The following is a 21,044-nucleotide window of genomic DNA, read 5'->3' on the forward strand; positions in this document are numbered from 1 at the left end:
GAGAGGGGAGAAGAGGGAGTGACTGGGGTGTGACTGGTCCTTGATAATGCTGGCTGGACCTTGATTGGACTTCTTCCCGTGCCGTCCCATGTAAGAATGCCATCCACTTTCTCCATTTCAGCTACATCTGCTGTCAGGTTGAGGTCTTCCACTCCAGGACGTCGGAAAAGTCCACCTCTTTCAGGAAACATGGCTGTCCTTCTGCTGTGGATACTGGAGCCCTTACCCGCGTGTTCTCCCTTTCCTGGACTTCTGCTCTCGCCTTCCCTTCTCAAAAAGAACGAGAATTGAGTTCCACGGAGTCGCAAGGAGGTGCAGACGCTGGAAACTTGAGCAAGTGGTGGAGAAACACGGCGGGTCAAGCAGCATCTGTGGGGAGAATGGACAGACAATGTATTGGTTTGGGTTCCCTCGTCCTCAGCTTTTACACTTCCAGCATCTGCATTCAGCTCATCATCCTTCTTGTTTTCCACCAGCTACAATACGAAACCACCACTAACCAACTCTATCCCGCCCCACACCTCGCTGTTTAGTTTAGAGATACAGCGCGAAAAACTGGCCCTTCGGCCCATGCCGACCAGTGATCCCCGCTCATTAACACTATCCTACACACACTAGGGACAATTTTTACATTTACCAAGCCAATTTACATACATACCTGCACGTCTTTGGAGTGTGGGAGGATACCGAAGATCTCGGAGAAAACCCACGCAGGTCACGGGGAGAACGTACTTTCAACTTACAGACAGAGCGTACACACAACTGACAGATCGAACTGGGGTCTCCGGCGCTGCAAGCGCTGTCAGGCAGCAACTCTATTGCTGAGCCTCCGTGCCGCCCTGTCTTCCAGAAGTACCCCTCTCTCGTTGACTCCGTGGTCTGCTAACCCCTTCCCAACCCTCTTTGACTCCTAGCACTGAATCAGTCTGAAGAAGGGTTCCGACCCGAAACGCCATCTATTCTTTTTCTCCAGAAATGTTGCCTAACCCGCGGAGTTACTCCAGCATTTTGTGTCTATCGCACACACTTGGGGGTAATTTTACTTTCCTTGTTTCGTTCATTGGTGTTTCTGTGAGTTGTAGGATACTACGCACAGAAAACTGACGGAAAATCTGGTTGGATGTGGTTTAGAAACTTAGAAACATAAAAAATAGGCGCAGGAGTAGGCCATTTGGCCCTTCGAGCCAGCACCACCATTCAATATGATCATTGCTGATCATCCTAAATCAGTACCCTGTTCCTGCTTTGCCCCCATATCCCTTCCAGATTCCACATATTATTATTCTGCTTGTGAATAAAAAGCCCATAAACATAGGATTCCATATCTTCTAGCAGTAAAAAGGCATTTTAGTTCATATTCCCTTCTGTTCTCATCGCAGCCATACATACCTTATGAGCGATGCATATGTTATACGGAATTCCCCTCTTAATTAAGCAGAGTGGAATGATATCTGCAGCCATTTCTCATTTAAAGCATCGCGACTTTCTAATAGAGGTGTGATCAGAAAATTTATTCATAGAAAAAATAGATTTTCAATATATTTGATTTATTTTCAGCATTTTGGTGTTAATCCAAAGATTAATAATATACATTGTGGTAACCAGTTATTATAGTTTCCTGATAGGAGTTTCAAGTTATTAATCTGCCTGAATTTTGTCTCCAAAGATTTTTTCATCGTTTATTTTATTTCCAATTGAATATAATAATTTTGGCCAGCTTCTGATCCGCTTCCTTACTTCTTTACACGAACCATTCCTGTTCCTTTTTTGATAACGAAGTATAATTATTTGTTGTACAGTCTCTCTTTGTGCATTTCCTTCAGGACACTCGTTTGTCTAAAGTTCAAGTCTACGTTACCAGGTTACATTCAATCATTCCTCTTCCATTGGCATCAGTATTGGTGTGTAGGAAGGAACTGCAGATGCTGGTTTAAACCGAATCTGGTCTGAAGAAGGGTCTCGACCTGAAACGTCACCCGTTCCTACTCCCTCCAGAGATGCTGCCTGTCTCGCTGAGTTACTCCAGCATTTTGTGCCAGTATTGGTATTGGTTTATCATTGCCATGTGTACCGAGATACAGTGTATTATAAGGGAATAACGTTTAGTGCAAGCAATCCGCCTCACAGTGCAGCTACGATTTTTTTTGCCACACCGGCAGTTTACAGAAATGAATTGACGCAGCAGATCAGATGATTTGAGCAGAAGGCCACTTGTCTATTTTCTCTCCACATTTTTTTCACTGCTCTGTTTTATGTCTGTTCAAATTTTTCACCCACATGCCTGTACAACACATCTTTGATACAGCCTGCAATATTTATGGTGCAACACATAAACAGTGGAACGCATTATTGTGAAAGGAGCAGTGTTCCAAATGCTGCATTTGTCCAAAACAAAGACCAGGGGCATTCCTTCCCTGTTGCATTTCTAACCGAAAAAACCCATACTGATCCTCTTGCGTATATTGTTTTTAATTATTGTCCACGATACCAGGACATTTCCTGAAAGGAAAATAAGTCCATGCAAACCACACCTCATGAAACTATTACACTAAGTCCATACAGTAAACCCCCGTTTTTATGGACCTCTTGATGATGATATTTGGTTCTAGGATCCAGGCTGGACTACCGATGACAGCCCGCACCGCCACACTCCTGGCCGCCTCCACCACCTGCCACCATCACCACCGGCCAACACGGCCTCATCAGCTACTTCCAAGATGCTGCCACCCCCGCCGACCCTTACCTGCACTCCGGCCCCTGACCAATGCCACCGCCAATGCTCACTTCCCCCGTCAACTCACCGTGATTCCTGGCCCAGTTCCGGACCGAGAGTCTGAAGAAGGGTCTCGACCGTAATCCTCACCTATCCACATTCTCCAGGGATGCTGCCTGACCTGCTGAGTTACGCCAGCACTTTGTAAGCAGCATCAGCAGTTCTTTGTTTTTACTACTTATACAATGATACTCTGTAATCCCTTACTCAGTTACAGTGGGCAATAATGTACCCCCCCTCCCCCCTCCCCCCACCACTTACAGTCCATTAAGAACGGTCTCAACCCAAAACGACACCCATTCCTTTCTCTCCAAAGATGCTGCCTTGTCCCAGCTGAGTTAATCCAGCTTTTTGTGTCTTCCTTTGGTTTAAACTAGCATCTGCAGTTCCTTCCTACACATAATGAGAATTTATTGTGTACTCAGTAGTTTTGAATGCTTAGTGAATGTAACGATACATCAGAATTCATGGCTCCGTATTTTAAATATTAATGTAAACCTGTCCTGATCTGTGATTTCTGTCTCAGAGAATTTGTCATTGAAACTGAATTTTGCTACACCCAGCGCTGCAATATCAGGATAATCATCTCATTTAGATTCAGATTTGGTTTATGATTAGTTTATTATCATGCACACCAGAATGTAATGAAATTTCTTGTTCACGTGAAGCTCACAGAGTCAACAGTATGTATGCCGTAAGACCATTACACGCGGAGCAGAATTAGGCCATTCGGCCCATCGAGTCTACTCTGCCATTCAATCATGGCTGATCTATCTCTCCCTCCTAACCCCATTCCCCTGCCTTCAAACCCACAACCTTTGATTCCCTTCCTAATCAAGAATCTCTGCTTCAAAAACACCCAATATCTTGGCCTTCACGGCCATCTGTGGCAATGAATTCCACAGATCCACCACTGTCTAGCTAAAGAAATTCATCCTTATGTCCATTCTGGAGGCTGTGGTGTCTAGTTCTAGACTATCACGTTACTGGAAAGTTGTTGCCTTACAGCGCTAGAGATCCCTTTTCAATCTTAACTACGGGTGCTGTCTGTATGGAGTTTGGACGTTCTCCCTGTGACCACGTTGGTTTTCTTTTGTTCTTTTTTAAAAATTATCTTTAATTATTTTTGTTAGAAGCAATTGTACAAGAATAAAACATTCGGCATGTAAAATTATACAGTTATTGTACAGCTTCAATTTTAACCTTTTAACCTGAAAATAAGGGAAAAGAAGAGAGAAAGAACAAGAATGGGAAAAAGTGAAAAGTGAAAAGATAGGACCCCTAGACTCCACCCGCCCACCTTACCCAACCCATAGTTGGATTTAAATCCAAAGATGTGTTGCACCTTACTATCCTTGTAAGAATTCGGTGAAAGGTGTCCATGTCTTGAAAAATTGATCTGGTTTTTCTGCCAAGAAGTCTAACGTTGGTTTCCTCCCGGTGCTCCAGTTTCCTCTCGCACTCCAAAGATGTGCAGGTTTGTAGGTTAACTGGCTTGTGTGTAGGATAGAACTGGTGTATGGGTGATTGCTGGTCGGTGCCGAAGTGCCTGTTTCCATGCTGCATCTCCACAAACTAAAATCTAAAAACCAAAAATAAAAACTGATAAGATTTGGTCATTAGTTGATTAAAAAAAAACATAACTCAAGCATGGGAATTATTACATAGAAGTTTACTTTATGTAGTATTTGTATTTTAGTGAAGATGCTTTTATTTAATTTTATTAAGTATGTCCTGGTTTGGTAACAGCTCCATCCAAGACCACAAGCAATTGCAGTAAATTGTGGACGCAGCCCAGACCATCACACAAACCTTCTCCCTTCTATTGACTCCATATATACCTCGCGCTGCCTCGGCAAGGCCAGCAGCATAATCAAAGGCAAGTCGCACCCTAGCTACTCTCTCTTCTCCCCTCTCGGGCTATACTTGATCGGACTTTGCTGGCTTTGCCTTGCACTAAACGTTATTCCCTTATCATGTATCTATACACTGTAAATGGCTTGTTTGTAATCATGTATTGTCTTTCTGCTGACTGGATAGTATGCAACAAAAGCTTTTCACTGTACCTCGGTATGCGTGACAATAAACTAAACTGAAATTACAATGTTGTATATGTCTAAGACTTGCAAAAGTAAAAATCCATAAGATGGCCTTTACATGATAGAAATTCTGGGTAAAGATGCTGGAAAATGGCAAAATCATGGCAATTTCCCACACAAAGTCCACAAAACTAATCAGAAATGGAAGAACTCAGTTTACAAATCAACTGTTTAATTTCAAGGCTTTACAAGTGCTGCACTAAGATAATACATGAAGTATTGAAAAATCATAGAAGGTGCATGGAAGTTGCAGAAGACGTTTACCAGAAGGATGGATGAGAGATATTAACTATAGGGAGAGGATGGACAAACGGATTGTTTACTCTAGAGGTTGGGGGGCGACCTGATAGAGATCCAGTATATAAAATTATGAGAGGCATAGATAAGGTAGACAGTCGCAGGGTGGAATTCAAACACTAATGGCTATAACAAAGGCATGGGTCAAAGTTTAAAGGAGATGTGTGGGGCAAGTATTTTACACAGAGGGTAGTGAGTGCTTGGGATGTTCTGCTAAGGATTGTGGTGGAGGCAGTCAGGATAGCAACATTTTAGAGGCTTTCAGATCGACACTTGTATATGCTGGGAATGGAGGGGTTTTGTATCATGTGCAGGCAGATTAGTTTAGCTTGACATTATGTTCAACACAGGCATAGTGGGCAGAAGGGCCTGTTCCTTTAGTTTTGTTTAGAGATACAGCACGGAATCAACCGAGGGCGGGCCGACCAACCATCCCCGTACACTAGCAGTATCCTACACACTCTAGGGACAATTTACAATTTTACCAAAGCCAATTAACCTACAAACCTGTACGTGCTTGGAGCATGGGCGGAAACCGGCGCTCCTGGAGAAAACTCACGCAGGTCACTGGGAGAACGTACAAACTCCGTACGGACAGCACCCGTAGTCAGGATCGAACCCGGGTCTCTGGCGCTGTAAGTCAGCAACTCTACCGCTGCGCCACCTGCGCCTCCTGCCAATACTTTTTTATGTTCAATGCTCACACCAAGTCCACTTGAACAGCATAATTTAAGATTGTGGGGATTTCTTTTTATCTCCACACGAACGATAACCTATATCCTCACAGTTACTAGCAGGCCTCAGTTCTACTGCATGCAGTCCCTGTGTCTTTCAATCGCTTTCAGCATTTGCTTTTCTCTTTCTACTATGTTATCCATGTAAGATGTGACTAGTGTTTGATAGAAGGTCATAGATTCCCATCCATGTGTCTTTGATTCTTTTTCACTGAAACAACTTGTAAGTGAATGTATGGATGCACTGCAGGAATGAAATAAACAGAATCTGCTCATAGTTGAGAATCTTCAAACATCACACATAATTATTCAATAAATGATTCAAGATGCATGAAGGTAGATAAGTCTCCAAGGCCCGATCAGATATATCCAAGGGTATGTGGGAAGCTGATGAAGAAATTTAAGGAGCCCTGGCTGAGATATATGAATCATAGTTAGAACCTGGCGAGATACCAGAAGATTGGACAAGTTTTAGTTTAGTTTAGATTTTAGTTTAGAGATATAGCGCAGAAACAGGCCCTTCGGCCCACCGAGTCCGTGCAGACCAGCGATTCCCATACACCAGCAATATCCAACACATTAGAGGCAATTTACAATCTTTACTGAAGCCAATTAGCCAACAAACCTGTATGTCTTTGGTGTGTGGGAGGAAACCGGAGCACGCGGAGAAAACCCACGCAGACAGGGGGAGAACGTACAAACTCCATAGAGACAGCTCCAGTAGTTAGGATAGAACCCGGATCCTGGACACTATAAGGCAGCAAATCTACTGCCACGCCACAGTTAGTGTACAGAGTGATCGCTTGGTGGGCTGAAGAGTCTGTTTCCACACTGTATCTCTAAAGTCTAAAGTAATTCTGTGGTATGAATGTTATTGGAGTAGATTCTGAGGGATAGGTATACATGCAGTTGGATAGACAGGGGTTGATTAGGGATAGTCAGCATGGTTTTGAACATGGGAGATGATGTCTCATGACTGAGTTTTTTGAAGAGGTTTAGTGAGGGCAGGGCCATAACATGTAGTCTGCATAGAATTCAACAAGCACAAGAGATTTTATACTTAGTTTTAGTTAGTTTAGAGATACAGCGCAGAAAGAGGCCCTTTGGCCCTACCAAGTCTGCACCGACCAACAATCAATGGTTCTATCCTACACACTAGGGACAATTTGTAGGAGCCTATTAACCTACAAACCTGTACGTCTTTGGAATGTGGTAGGAAACCGAAGCACCCGGAGAAATCCCATGCAGTCATAGGGAGAACGTGCAAACTCCGTACAGACAGCACCCGTAGTCCAGATCGTACCTGGATCTCTGGCGCTGCAAGGCAGCAACTCTACCACTGCGCCACCGTGCCGCCCTACGAAATGAAAATAATTCCAAGTATATGTGTTTTCTTTATTCAGAAATAAAATACATTAAATTAATATAAACGTTTCCAAATTTATTACTGAGGATGTATTATCTATTTTATAAGTATTTACATTTGTACTTAAGTCATTGATGGAAAATTCTTACTTTCAAATCTCCTGTATTTACAACGCGCTTTTCAGCAATTTGAGGACTGAGTATAGCAGAGATGTTTTATAATCCGGCATCTAACATCTAACAAGGGAAACACAATCTAGAGAAACAGTGTCTGGACAATGTTGTAGGTGATTGGAATGCATTATGTACCGTGCATTACTTATGGGTGCTGCATTTAATTATTCAACACCAGATGCCAAAAATGCTCTGCAGAATATTTTCTTTGTGAACCACTGCTAGTTATCAGGTGCCTGTTATATTAGAAATACAAATTACTAATGAGTGATTGAAGAATTAGCACCAACAAGCAGCAGTGCAGAAACATTAATAAGGAACATTGCAGCCTTTGATGCAATGTTGGTGGGTTTTTTCCAGCTATTTTTTTAAGTACCACTATCTTGGATGTCAAGCAATTTTCCCGAGCTTCAATGACAGCTTGTGGCAACGTTACACATTGAAAAAGACAATTAAAGGGGCTGTCCCACTCAGGCGATTTTTTTTAGGCGCCGGGGTGTCACCTGTATGGTCGTGAGTAGTCTCCTCAGTTGCCCAAAGAGTCGTAGCGTCTTTCTGGTTGCTGCTGGATTTTCAACATGTTAAAATCGCCAGGTTATCGTGAGATATGTTTCACTGACACTACCTTTTCCAATGCACTTTTTATGTCATAAGCTAAACAAATTAAACAATTGAAGGGGAAAGAATATTTATTTTAAGATTCGGTTAATGCAATTTTAATATTTGTACGTACAACATATTACAATCAATATTATAGCATTTTAGCATATTATAGGGGGGATTTTATAGAAACTTACAAAATTCTTAAGGGGTTGGACAGGCTAGATGCAGGAAGATTATTCCCGATGTTGGGGAAGTCCAGAACTAGGGGTCACAGTTTAAGGATAAGAGGGAAGTCTTTTAGGACCGAGATGAGAAAATCATTTTTTACACAGAGAGTGGTGAATCTGTGGAATTCTCTGCCGCAGAAGGTAGTTGAGGCCAGTTCATTGGCTATATTTAAGAGGGAGTTAGATGTGGCCCTTGTGGCTAAAAGGATCAGGGGGTATGGAGAGAAGGCAGGGATGGGATACTGAGTTGGATGATCAGCCATGATCATATTGAATGGCGGTGCAGGCTCGAAGGGCCAAATGGCCTACTCCTGCACCTATTTTCTATGTTTCTAATTTCAAGTATCAACACATGCATTATATTTTCAATATAAACCTCTATGGAGATCTAATGCTATGTTAACCTGATATAAGTAGCAGTATTCAAGAAGTGGATCGCACTAAGCAAATAAAATATGTTACATCAATCGAAGGTTACACAGAAAAGCTGGAGAAACTCAGCGGGTGCAGCAGCATCTATGGAGCGAAGGAAATAGGCAACGTTTCGGGCCGAAACCCTTCTTCAGACTGACCAGGGGTGGGGGTGGGTGGGGACAAGAAAGGGAAAAGGAGGAGTAGCCGGAAGGCTGGAGGGTGGGAGGAGACAGCAGGGGAGCTGAGGAAGGGGAGGAGACAAGGGGATGTGTTACATCAATCGGTTTGGTCGGTTGAAATTGCAACTAATAGAGGACACTAAATCAGACTCACTATCTGAAATCACGCTGCAAATTGGCTAGTATAACCAAAATTAAGCTATTCATTAAGATAGAATATTGCACTTGCTGCAAAAATTGACTTTAATAATTGCATCTGCTGCATTGTGCTAAGAGAATACAATTTGATATTTTTAAATTGCTTCTCAGCTCTTTCATATAAGCTCGTGCCACTTGACTCTTCCAAGTAGTCTCCTTGTGTCCGTGGATTTCCTTTGTGCTAATACAGGCAGAAGCAAATGGTCGGAGATGGTGCAGAAATAGGGCATTCTTTGTTGAAGACTAAATTAAGTTTGCAGGTACGATAATGTAACAAGAGCCATATCACATGAAATAAACTAGTTCCAAGAATGTATCATGCAGCTATATTAGGTAAAAACTAAGTGTATATATCACACCTTAGTTTTGAGATACCGCGTGCAAACAGGCCCTTCGGCCCACCGAGTCCGCGCCGACCAACAATCACCCCGCACACCAGCACTATCCTACATACTAGGGAATAATTTACAGAAGCCAATTAACCTACAAAACTTTGGAATGCGGGTGGAAACCGGAGCACCCAGAGAAAGCCCACGCGGTCACAGGGAGAACGTGCAAACTCCGAACAGACAGCACCCGTAGTTAGAATCGAACCCGGGGCTGTGAGGCAACGACTTTACCACTGTGCCACCGTGCCTCCCTACCAGGGAAGGGTATTTAAAATTCACTGCATGGAGTGAATGTGGAGATGTTGTTGCAATTAAAATATTACACCTGAGTGGTTTAGTATTTACATTACCCTAAGGTTATAATTTAAACCAAATTATAATTTCCTTGATCGCTTCGTGTTCTCATTTAGTGAACTTATCATTGCAAGCTGAACTTGACATCTTTGATGTAACCACCCCGACCACCAGTAGGTTACAGTAGGTTAGTTCCCTGGTTGGCCTCATTCACATCTGCTCAGACATCCTGTACTGCAATTGTTTCTGAATATAATTATACATTATGTACTCTGGATCACCATCTTCTTAACGTCACCTGCAGGCAACACCAACAGTTGAGACAATGATAAAAAAAATTGGCTTTGGTACATTACTGGATGCCATGAATCAAATGGCAATCATTTTCCGTCTTCACGTTCTCTATCTTTGCATTTGTTGTCACACCACCTTGCACCCCCCCCCCCCCCCCCCCCCCCCCCCCCCCCCCACTCTCACACTGCCTCACAACGGGCACTTAACATTTCCTTTCGCTGATGCAGAGTTTTGACACAAATCCCACACCGACCAACAGTCACCCATACAATAGTTCTATCCTACACACTAGAGACAATTTTACAGAAGCCAATTAACCCACAAACTTGCACGCCTTTGGAATGTGGGAGGAATCCGGGGCATCCAGAGAAAATCCATGCGGTTACAGGGAGAACGTGTAAACTCCAAGACAGTGGTCAGGATTGAACCCGGGTCTCTGACGCTGTAAGGCAGCATCTCTATTGTGCCAAACAGTGCAGTGTGGCCTCTGTGTCGCCCTCCATGACCTTTAAACTCCAATGGTGAAAGTGCACTCACTGCAGATGTCTGTACACTCCCCGAGAGAGGCCATTTTAGCAATATTTGGAGTAGGCAATTTTTGAAAAAGGTGGAGGAAGGAAATGCAGATGCTGGCTTGCACCAAAGAAAGATACAAAATGCTGGAGTAACTCAGTGGACCAGGCAGCATCTCTGGAGAAAAGGAATAGGTGACATTTCGGGTCATACATTGGTGTTTGTGAATCATTCAATAATTGCTCTGTATCTATGAAATGTCGTCTGCCCTTGAAGAAGCAACAAGCCTTATAATCAGTCTTTTACCTAGGTGGATAATTGAGACTGAAGGGTTTACAAAGGGATTATCCTACAGATTTGCTGGAATGGAACGGGGCCATTTGACAGTCTGGATGTGTTTGAAGCTAAACCAATCTATTATTTAAATACTTGTGTATTAATTCAATACTTTGTGGTGGAAAGAATAGAGTGTATTGTTTCACTGAAGCATTGAAGTTTTATCCTGCATCTAAATTTGTGCCATTTCCTCTTTGTGAAAATTATAAATTGAAATTCGCCCTCCAAAAATCTTTCTCTCGATATGAATGAAAACATATTTCTCTGCAATCATAATTCTAGAAGAAAAAGGATAAATTCTTCATCTTATGAGGACTGTGATTTGGGATTTCTTAGTGTTTGAATTACTATTAGTGCTCCTTATGCATCAAAGATGCATAGGTGCCTGTCAAGGATTGGTGTCTCTGTTAATTGTTAGTTATTATCCCTAAATATTAATTACTGTTAAAACACAAAGTACATGTGTTATAACACCAGGATAAGTGCTCCACCAAGAAAACCATGCCAATGTCAAAGTTGTATCTAAACTACTTATACTCACCTATGCTACAGGGCAATAACTAACTTCATATTCAGCAATAAGCTATTTACACAATCCAACCTACAAGACCTCAATGGTGGACCAGGCAGATGAAGTTATCTTGAACGCAACGGCTGTGAAGGCGGATGAAGGCTGCAACAGATCTATCAGCTCCAATCATCTTGCCATTGGAATGAGTTGATTGATTTGTGAAGGGCCGTGTGCTTCTTGGAGCGCAATAACAAGTACACGTTAAACAAACACACGCACGGGCGTCTTCGTTCTGTGAGCTGCAAAGCCAGGATTGGACTCAGAAGCCACCTGAGAGCCCATAAAAACGACAGAACGTGGACCATCATCCTCGACATCGAGGGATCGCCACCACCGCGATGATCTACATGTTAACAAGCACATGAGCCAGATGTTTAACCGATTTACAGAAGCCAATTATCAACCCACGCCGTCACAGGGAGAACGTGCAAACTCCGTTCAGACAGCACCAGTAGCCAGGATCGAGCCCAGGTCTCTGGCGCTGTGAGGCAGCAACACCACCGCTGTGCCACTGTGCGATTTTAGCACAAGAGAACACGGAAGGTGCAAAATGATCTGGAATAGAGAATTGAGCTTACCACGGCCTAATGATGTAATGATTTGTTCTCTGTCTGTCCAGCCAGATTGGAGCCTCTTGTATCCTCACGTCCATCTTCTTGGGCAGCTTACAACCCAGCGGTATGAATATTGATTTCTCTCACTTTAAGTAACCCTTGCCTTCCCTCTCTCTCCATCCCTCCCCCACCCTTGTTCTCTGACCAGTTCACTGTCCTCCTTATTAATATTATTGATTGTATGCCTCGTTGTCACCTTCCCCTCACCTCACAATGGTCCATTCTACATTTTCTTGGTCATTGTCTGCTTTGATCTGTCATTTTCACATCTCTCACCCTCCCAAATATCTCTAGTGTCCCTCTCCCCGACACTCAGTTTGAAGAAGGCTCTCAACCTGAAACGCCACCCATTCCTTCTCTCCAAGAGATGCTGCCTGTCCCACTGAGTTACTCCAGCTTTTTGTGTCCAGCTTCGATGTAAACCAGCATCCGCAGTTCCTTCCTACACCCTTCTTCTTCCTGCTGCAAAAAACTCGTGAGCACAATCGATGAAGTGCAACAAAGATCGACAAAGTATCTTGAAAGGTGCTGGGTTATTACAGATTGCAGGTTTCCTCCTGAGTTGTGCGGGCATCTGTTCCTCCGATCTTTGAGACCGCGGTCAGCAGTGAAGCTTCCACCACTCACTCATTATCGTTCGGTCCATGGCTTGTACCAGTTGGTTAGAGGTTTGCCTTATCCCTCAGAAGCCAGTCTTTGGTTTGGCTTGCTGTCCCTTATCTAAATACCCATCCTCTCTCTCTGTCTCTCTCTCTGCTTAATCCACATAGTGGTCATTGCCTATTTGAGGTCTAGTTATGCAGAGCATTGTGCACTGATTGGCTTCACGACCTGTCTATTTGGCATTCTGCTGGCTTATGAAAACAGTGGGCATGCCAACACATCTCCCTGTACGGGGACCTGAACAACTCGCATTACAATTGTGAACATGCATATCATTTTCTATATTCATAGCAACCCTGTATCCATAGCAACCTAATGGCAGGCATTACACAAGTGAATTTGGAGGCCTTATGATTAAACATGCAGTGCTGGTGTCAGGGCAGTACGCAGGCACAGCGGAAGAGGTGCTGCATTACAGCGCCAGAGACCCGGGTTCTATCCTGACTACCGGTGCTGTCTTTACGGAGTTTGTACGTTCTCCCCGTGACCTGCGTGGGTTTTCTCCGGGTGCTCCAGTTTCTTCCCGCACTCTGCAGATGTGCAGGTTTGTAGGCTAATTGGCTTTGTAAAATTGGTAATTGTCCCTAGTGTGTATAGGTCGGTGTTAAGTGTGTGGGCATCGCTGGTCGGCATGGACTTGGTGGGCCGAAGGGCCAGTTTCTGCGCTGTACCTCTAAAAGGGTAAAGCAATCTGACGAAGGGTCTCAACACAAAATGTCACTTACCTGTGTCCTCCAGAGATGCTGCCTGACCCGCTGAATTACTCCAGCACTTTGTTGTGTTTTTTTTTTTAAACCAGCATTTGCGGTTCCTTGTGTCTAACCAGTCTTCACTATGCAGATAAAATAGATGAGGGCTGGAAATTGTACTCTAATTGTCAGTTGTGTAAAGGTTCAGCCGTCTCCTTTCTTACTGCCTGCTGTGTTTCCCTGTTGACTGCTCAGTTTGGACCGTTGCTATAATAAACTGTAATTTCTCCAAACTGCGAAGGGCTGTGGTGAACTCTGACCTATCGGTATAACTACATTCTCTCTAGTGCAGTCCCCTTGAGGGCTTTGCTCAGTCATCAAAAAAAGATCTCTTGACCAGAACTAATTCTGATGAGACATTTTCCCAGTTTTCAAGACTTTGATTGACAATTTGTAAGAGCTGATTACTGCTGAAACCTCATTAATATACAAATCAGAGTCGTTGCAGACATGATTTGTCACTTCCATGCTGTTTCTGCATGAAACTAAAAAGAAGTACTCTAATCAGAGATTCACAGCCACATTCCTATCATAAACCCATGGGTTCCACACTAATGAATGTACCTGTATCTGTGTTCCATTTTATTGTGTGTCTTATGATCCTGAGCTTTGGAAAAGAAAGGGACAGATATCTATCTATGAGACTTATGGGCAGCACAGAAGCACAGCGGTAGAGTTGCTACCTCACAGCGCCAGAGACCCATGTTCGATCCTGATTATGGCTGCTGTCGGTACGTAGTTTGTACGTCCTCCCTGTGACTGAGTGGGTTTTCTCTGGGTGCTCCAGTTTCCTCCCACCTTCCAAAGATGTGCATGTTTGTAGGTTAATTGGCTTCTGTAAATTGTCCCTGGTGTGTGGGATAGAACTAGTGTACGGGCGATTGCTGGTCGAAGCGGGCATGGTGTGTCGAAGGGCCCGTTTCCACACTGAATCCTCAAACTAAACTAAACCAAACTAGTAATTCAGCATCTTTAGAGTCAGTAAGATATATGTGAACATTCTTCATTGGAAAATTACAATTTTTCATTCTATTCATTGTAAAATTTTAATTATTTATTTTGTGGGTTTTTTCAAGCAGAATTGTTATTAATGTTCGGATGAAAATTCATGGTTGAGAAAAATGCTGCATACATTTTAATCTAAAGTATAATCAAACGACCATACAGTGTTTCCTTGCGTAGAAAAAGCTCCTGCATTCTCACCGTTACAAAATCCATCATGCAGTCTTTTGCTTCAGGCACTAAATAGCCTTTCTTCCACCCCTTCTTAGATCACTACACTTGGGGGATCGGATTTGTAAAGCCTCAGGTACTCTGATGATGTTTTAGAATATTGTGTCCTTTTGCCCATATGGTTTCCCTGGCACCTCATGTCTGTCGGCACCAAGCCACTGCTTCATGTATCTATCCCTGGCAGAGCCCTCACCATAAATACTATACTGGTTGCTCTTTGTCCCAAAGTCTTGCAGATTAATATGATCCCTTTATATCGTCCCACAACTGAAGTACAAAACATGCTGCATTGTTAAAATGTCAGGCTTCACAAGCTTTTGGATTGCACAAAACTGAATTGGGAACAATTAGTATTGTCTTTCTTAGCTTTGTTTGGTTTAGAGATAGAAATATAGAAAATAGATGCAGGAGGAGGCCATTCGGCCCTTTGAGCAAGCACCACCATTCATTGTGATCATGACTGATCATTCACAATCAATAACCCGTGCCTGCCTTCTCCCCATACCCGTTAATTCCGCTAACCCCGAGAGCTCTATCTAACTCTCTTTTAAATTCATTCAGCAAATTGGCCTCCACTGCCCTCTGTGACAGAGAATTCCACAAATTCACAACTCTCTGGGTGAAAAAGGTTTTTTCTCATCTCAATTTCAAATAACCTCCCCTTTATTCCTAGACTGTCGCCCCTGGCTTTGGACTCCCGCAACGTTGGGAGCATTTTTCCTGCATCTAGCTTGTCCAGACCTTTTATAATGTTATATGTTTCTATAAGATACCCTCTCATCCTTCTAAATTCCTGTGAATACAAGCCCAGTCTTTCCAATCTTTCCACATATGACAGTCTCGCCATCCTGGGGATTAACCTGGTAATCCTACGCTGCACTGCCTCAATAGCAAGGATGTTCTTCCTCAAATTAGGAGACCAAAACTGCACACACTACTCCAGATGTGGTCTCGCCAGGGCCTTGTACAACTGCAGAAGGACCTCTTTACTCATATACTCAAATCCTCTCATTATGAAGAACAACATGCCATTAGCTTTCTTCACTGCCTGCTGTACCAGAATGTTTACTTTCAGTGACTGGTGTACAAGGACACCCAGGTCTCATTGCACTTCCCTTTTTCTTAATCTGACACAATTGAAATAATAATCTGCCTCCTTGTTCTTGCTGCCAAACCATCTTCCTACACATTACAGTTTTCAAAATCCTGCACCTTCTTCCAGATGGCAGGAGTGAAATGAGAATGTGGCCAGGGTGGTGTGTGTCTGTGTGGATGCTGGCTGCCTTTTTGAGGCAGAGCCTCCTGTAGATCCATTTGATGGCTGGGAGATCAGTTCCTGTGATGGACTGGACAGTGACAGGAATAAAGGCTGATTTACAAAAATGGACACAAAGTGCTGGAGTACCTCAGCGGGTCAGGCAGCTTCTCTGAGGAATTATTTATATCATTGTTTCAAGTGCTTAGTTACCCTTGCTCAATAACGTTGAGTAGGCTGGTAAATTGCAAACTCTAGACTATAGACTTTAGAGATACAGCGTGGAAACAGGCTCATCAGTCCACGCCGACCTTATACATAAGGGCATAAGTGATAGGAATAGATTTAGGCCATTTGGCTCGAGTATTCTCCGGCATTCAATCATGGCTGATCTATCTCTCCCTCCTAACCCTATTCTCCTGCCTTCTCCCCATAACCCCTAAAACCAGTACTAATCAAGAATCTAACTACCTCTGCTATAAAAATATTCATTGGCCTCCACAGCTTTCTGTGATTAAAAAAATCCACAGATTCACCACCCTCTGACAAAATAAATTTTTTCTCATCTCCTTCCTAAAGGAGCATCCTTTAATTCTGAGACGATGACATCTAGTGCTAGACTTTCCCCATAATGGAAACATCCTCTCCATATCCACTCTATCCAAGCTTTTCACTACTCACTAGCACTAGCACTAGCACAATCCTACAAAAACATCCGTACACTAGCACTATCTTACACACTAGGGACAATTTACAATTTACAGAAGCCAATTAACTGACAAACCCACACAGTCACAGGGAGAACGTACAAACTCCGTACAGAAAGCACCCATAGTCAGGATCGAACTTGGGACTTTGACCCTGTAAGGCAGCAACTCTACCACTGTGTCACTGTGCCGCCCTCTATTATTGCACTGTACGGTAATATCAACATTCAGCCAACTGCAGGTTGTCGCCACTACCAGCTTTATTAAAAAAGAGATGCCAGATATGTTTCTGGAGACAAGGAATGGGTGACGTTTTCGAGTCGAGACCCTTCTTCAGATAGACACCAAAAGCTGCTATCTGAGAAGGGTCTCAACCCGAAACGTCACCCATTCCTTCTCTCCAGAGATGCTGCCTGACCCGCTGAATTGCTCTGCTTTTTGTGTCTATCTTCAGTTTAAACCAGCATCTGCAGTTCCTTCCTACACTACCAGATGTGGTTTGCAAGGAACAAAGACTCTGTTGCTGGTTTCAGCTTTGCTGCATTTACATTATGGGATCGCCATTGAAGTGAAGCTTCCAGCAGAAGCAGCCGTATATAATGCAAGTGCGGCAGTCAGACATCACTTGTCTCATTACTGACACTCTCAATTTCGGATCACTTGTTTAAAATATACTCATACCCATTCATCAAGCCCGGGGCACAAGGAGAGGACCTCATCAATAAATAAACTCAAGTTATAGAAAGAACAAATAGCAAGGAATACAAGTGTCTGAATGTCACTGGGAAGCGAAGTGTTATCCAAAGAAATAATGATGGTGATTTCTGTGGTTCCATTGTAACCACAATAGGCAGCAATACATCTGTGAAACATTGATCTGTGTCTGCCTGCAGAATTTTTAGTGTAATTCATATGATTGTTATCCTATTCAGCATTAAGAGAAAAGAAACACCAGCAGCAACAAACAATGTTAGCACCCAAATGTGTTTCAGACAATTGCTACGGTCTCATATTTAAATGAATGTCATTAGATCTTTGGGCATTGACTATTATCTTACTACCTTTCCTGAGCTCAATTTTCGTTTAGTTTAGTTTTGAGGTACAGCCGCAGGAACTGGCCCTTCGGCCCACCGAATCCGTGCCCACCAGCAATCCCAGTGCACTAGCACTATCCTACACACACTCGGGACAAATTGCAATTTTACCAAAGCCAATTAACCTACAAACCTGTACGCCTTTAGAGTGTGGGAGGAAACCGGAGATCCCGGGAAAAACCTACAAGGACACATGGAGAATGTGCAGACAAGAACCCGTCGTCAGGATCGAACCCGTGTCCCTGGCGCTGTAAGGCAGCAACTCTATCGCTGCGCCACCGTGCCACCCAGAAATATGACAGCCTTTCAGAAAAATAAAATATGATCAAATGCATGATTATATGGACAGTCTAGACATCTGCAAGCCCATTATTTTCAATAAATGGAACAGTCTATAATTACTAAACAACCATAATTAATACATCACCGGGTTTTGATTTATAATTTCTGTGCACTTATCATGAGAAAAATATCTGTAAACCTAGTTGTTTAGATGCAGGTGAGGGTAATTCTGCTGAGTTAGAACCATTAGATACAGAAATGGTGAATAGAACAACTAATCTTTACACCACACATGTGATATTCATTGAAACATCCATGCAGAACAACCTTATGGTTCCCCCGCTGCTGTGTCTAACTGTTTCTTTATCAGAATCATTTTTATATTGAAGATAGACACAGGAGAGGTCAAGAAAATGGGATTAGGAGGCAGAGATCAGCCATGATTGAATAGCGGAGTGGACCCAATGGGGCGAATGGCCTAATCCTACTCCTATAACTTATGAAAATGTTGGAGTAACTCAGCGGGACAGGCAACATCTCCGGATAGAGGGAATGGGTGACGTTTCAGTTCGAGACCCTTCCTGAAACGTCACCCATTCCTTCTATCCAGAAATGCTGCCCCTCCCATTGAGTTACTCCTCCATTTGGTGTCGGCCTTCGGTATAAACTGGCACCTGCAGTTCCTTCCTACGCATTTTATATTGACCTTCGTTATTCCGAATTTTCAAATGTTTCAATCAATTTTGCTTTAATTTTCACCCTAGCCAATGAGGTGCTGTGAATGTGATCTATTATGTTCGGCATTTATGATAGCATTTTCATAATTACTAATCAAATGGAAGTTTTAATTGTTACTAGAGATTAGATGTCCTTGATTGCATATTATTGTCGCAGTCATGATTACATAAAGTATGTCCACTAGCAGTTGTTGCACATTTTATGACTATTTCTTCTCTCATTATAATCTCAATGATCGCATTTGTAATGGATTTTCATCTTTGTAAACGGTTAATTTGAAGAAAAAAAAAGTAAATGGGTTCGACAATTGTTCAAACCTGCACATAGAATATTTTCATCCTCCATTTTATGTCTCAAAGACAGAAGTTTTTAAGTTCAAAATAACAGTTTCAATAAAACCAACATTTCAAAAGGGAACAATTACATTTTGTCGGGGTGATGGAAAGGGGATAGGCCATGTATTTCATGTCTCTTCTAAATTTCATTTAGAGCGCTCTTCATACAGGAAGCTATCCAAATGTACGTATAGTTTAGTTGAGATAGGGAGAGAGAAACAGGCCCTTCAGCCCACCGAGTCCATGCCAACCATCTCCCTACGTACTGAACAATTTGCAGAGGCCAATTGACCTACAAACCCATATGTTTAAGGATAAGGGGGAAATCTTTTAGGACCAAGATGAGATAAACATTTATCACACAGAGAGTGGTGAATCTCTGGAATTCTCTGCCACAGAAGGTAGTTGAGGCCAGTTCATTGGCTATATTTAAGAGGGAATTAGATTATGGGAGTTAGATCCCTTTAGCCACAAGTGGCCCTTGTGGCTAAAGGGATCAGGGGATATGGAGAGAAGGCAGGTACAGGATACTGAGTTGGATGATCAGCCATGATCATATTGAATGGTGGTGCAGGCTCAAAGGGGCGAATGGCCTACTCCTGCATCTATTTTCGATGTTTCTATGTCTTTGGGGTGTGGGAGGAAACTGCAGCACCCAGAGGAAACCCACACGGTCACAGGGAGAATGTGCAAACTCCACACAGGCAGCAAGCGAGGTCAGGATCGAACCCGGGCCTCTGGTGCTGCAAGGAAGCAGCTCTATCACTATGCCGCCCTTAAATTGGTTAATTGGCACTTGTAAAATTGCCCCTAACATGCAGGAAGTGTATGCAAAGATGGGATAATATAACACTAGTATGAACTGGTGATCAATGGTTAGCGTGGATTAGGTCGGCCAAAGGGTCTGTTTCCATGCTGTATCTATAAACTAAAGCTTTAAGAAAATTGGCCCATCTCAAAAGTCAATGATCAAGAGTGTTTCATTGTCTCTAAAAACAGTTAAGATTTATATAGGGCTCCTAACCTTTTAGTTCATATATACTATAACATAATCTTTTTCCTAACTTTCCCTTGCACTATCCCACCATTTTCCTACTGTTGTACATTTGGTAAAGCTGTCAGTCTAATCAATAAACTCATATATACTTACTGCACCAGTGAAGTGCATGTTCCTTGGTCAATATAATGTGCATTCATAAGACATTCAAACTGTCTGGTGTTATCCAATATGTGAAATTACTTCTCAGCCTTACTTCCGATTCAGTTCACAGGCACAGCGTATACAGAAGTTGCAATTCAATTTGAATTTAATTTCTCTTCCTTCACCTTCTAACCCGCTTTTAAATGAACAGACATATTCCAAGATATTTGGGGACTTGTTCACAAGTGTGCTACATGTTTCTGTCCTCGACTCTTTGTAGCCTCACTTGCCAACGCAATATATTTAGCCAGCTTCTGAAACCGTGTTTATCATTGACTGCAGTCCAGTGGCTCAGCCACTAGAGCTGCTACCTCACAGCGCCAGAGACTCAGCATTTTGTGTCTATCTGAAGAAGGGTCTCGACCCGAAACGTCACCCATTCCTTCTCTCCAGAAACATATCTGGCATCTCTTTTTTAACAAAGCTGGTAGTTGGCTGCGTGTTAATATTACCATACAGTGCAGCAATAGAGGGCGGCACGGTGGCGCAGCAGTAAAGTTGTTGCCTTACAGGGCCAAAGTCCCAGGTTCGATCCTGACCTCAGGTCCTGTCAGTGTGGAGTTTGCACGTTCTCCCTCTGACCGCATTTGTTTCCTCCGGGTGCTCTGGTTTCCTCCCGCATCCCAAAGACGTGCGGGTTTGTAGGTTAATTGGCCTCTGGAAATCGTTCCTTAGTGTGCAATGAGTGGATGAGAAAAAGGGATAACATAGAA

At 43.0% G+C, this 21,044-nt stretch overlaps 1 protein-coding gene across 5 annotated transcripts in view; it reads left to right on the plus strand.

Moving 5' to 3' along the window:
• Positions 1-21,044, plus strand: part of LOC129704505 (chemokine-like protein TAFA-1) — a 366,980-nt gene that overhangs the window by 337,554 nt on the left and 8,382 nt on the right. For 4 of the 5 annotated variants that reach the window (XM_055647638.1, XM_055647639.1, XM_055647636.1 and 1 more), the window contains one exon: positions 122-2,289. The exons of the other annotated variant lie outside the window; for it this stretch is intronic. In XM_055647638.1, coding sequence (XP_055503613.1) covers positions 122-142 — 21 coding nt within the window. In that variant the 3' untranslated portion in view covers positions 143-2,289. Of the gene's footprint in view, positions 1-121; positions 2,290-21,044 lie in introns of those variants that run through there. 5 annotated transcript variants of the gene reach the window in all.

This window comes from Leucoraja erinacea, chromosome 16 (genome assembly GCF_028641065.1).
Source record: "Leucoraja erinacea ecotype New England chromosome 16, Leri_hhj_1, whole genome shotgun sequence".
NCBI classification, from domain to species: domain Eukaryota; kingdom Metazoa; phylum Chordata; class Chondrichthyes; order Rajiformes; family Rajidae; genus Leucoraja; species Leucoraja erinaceus.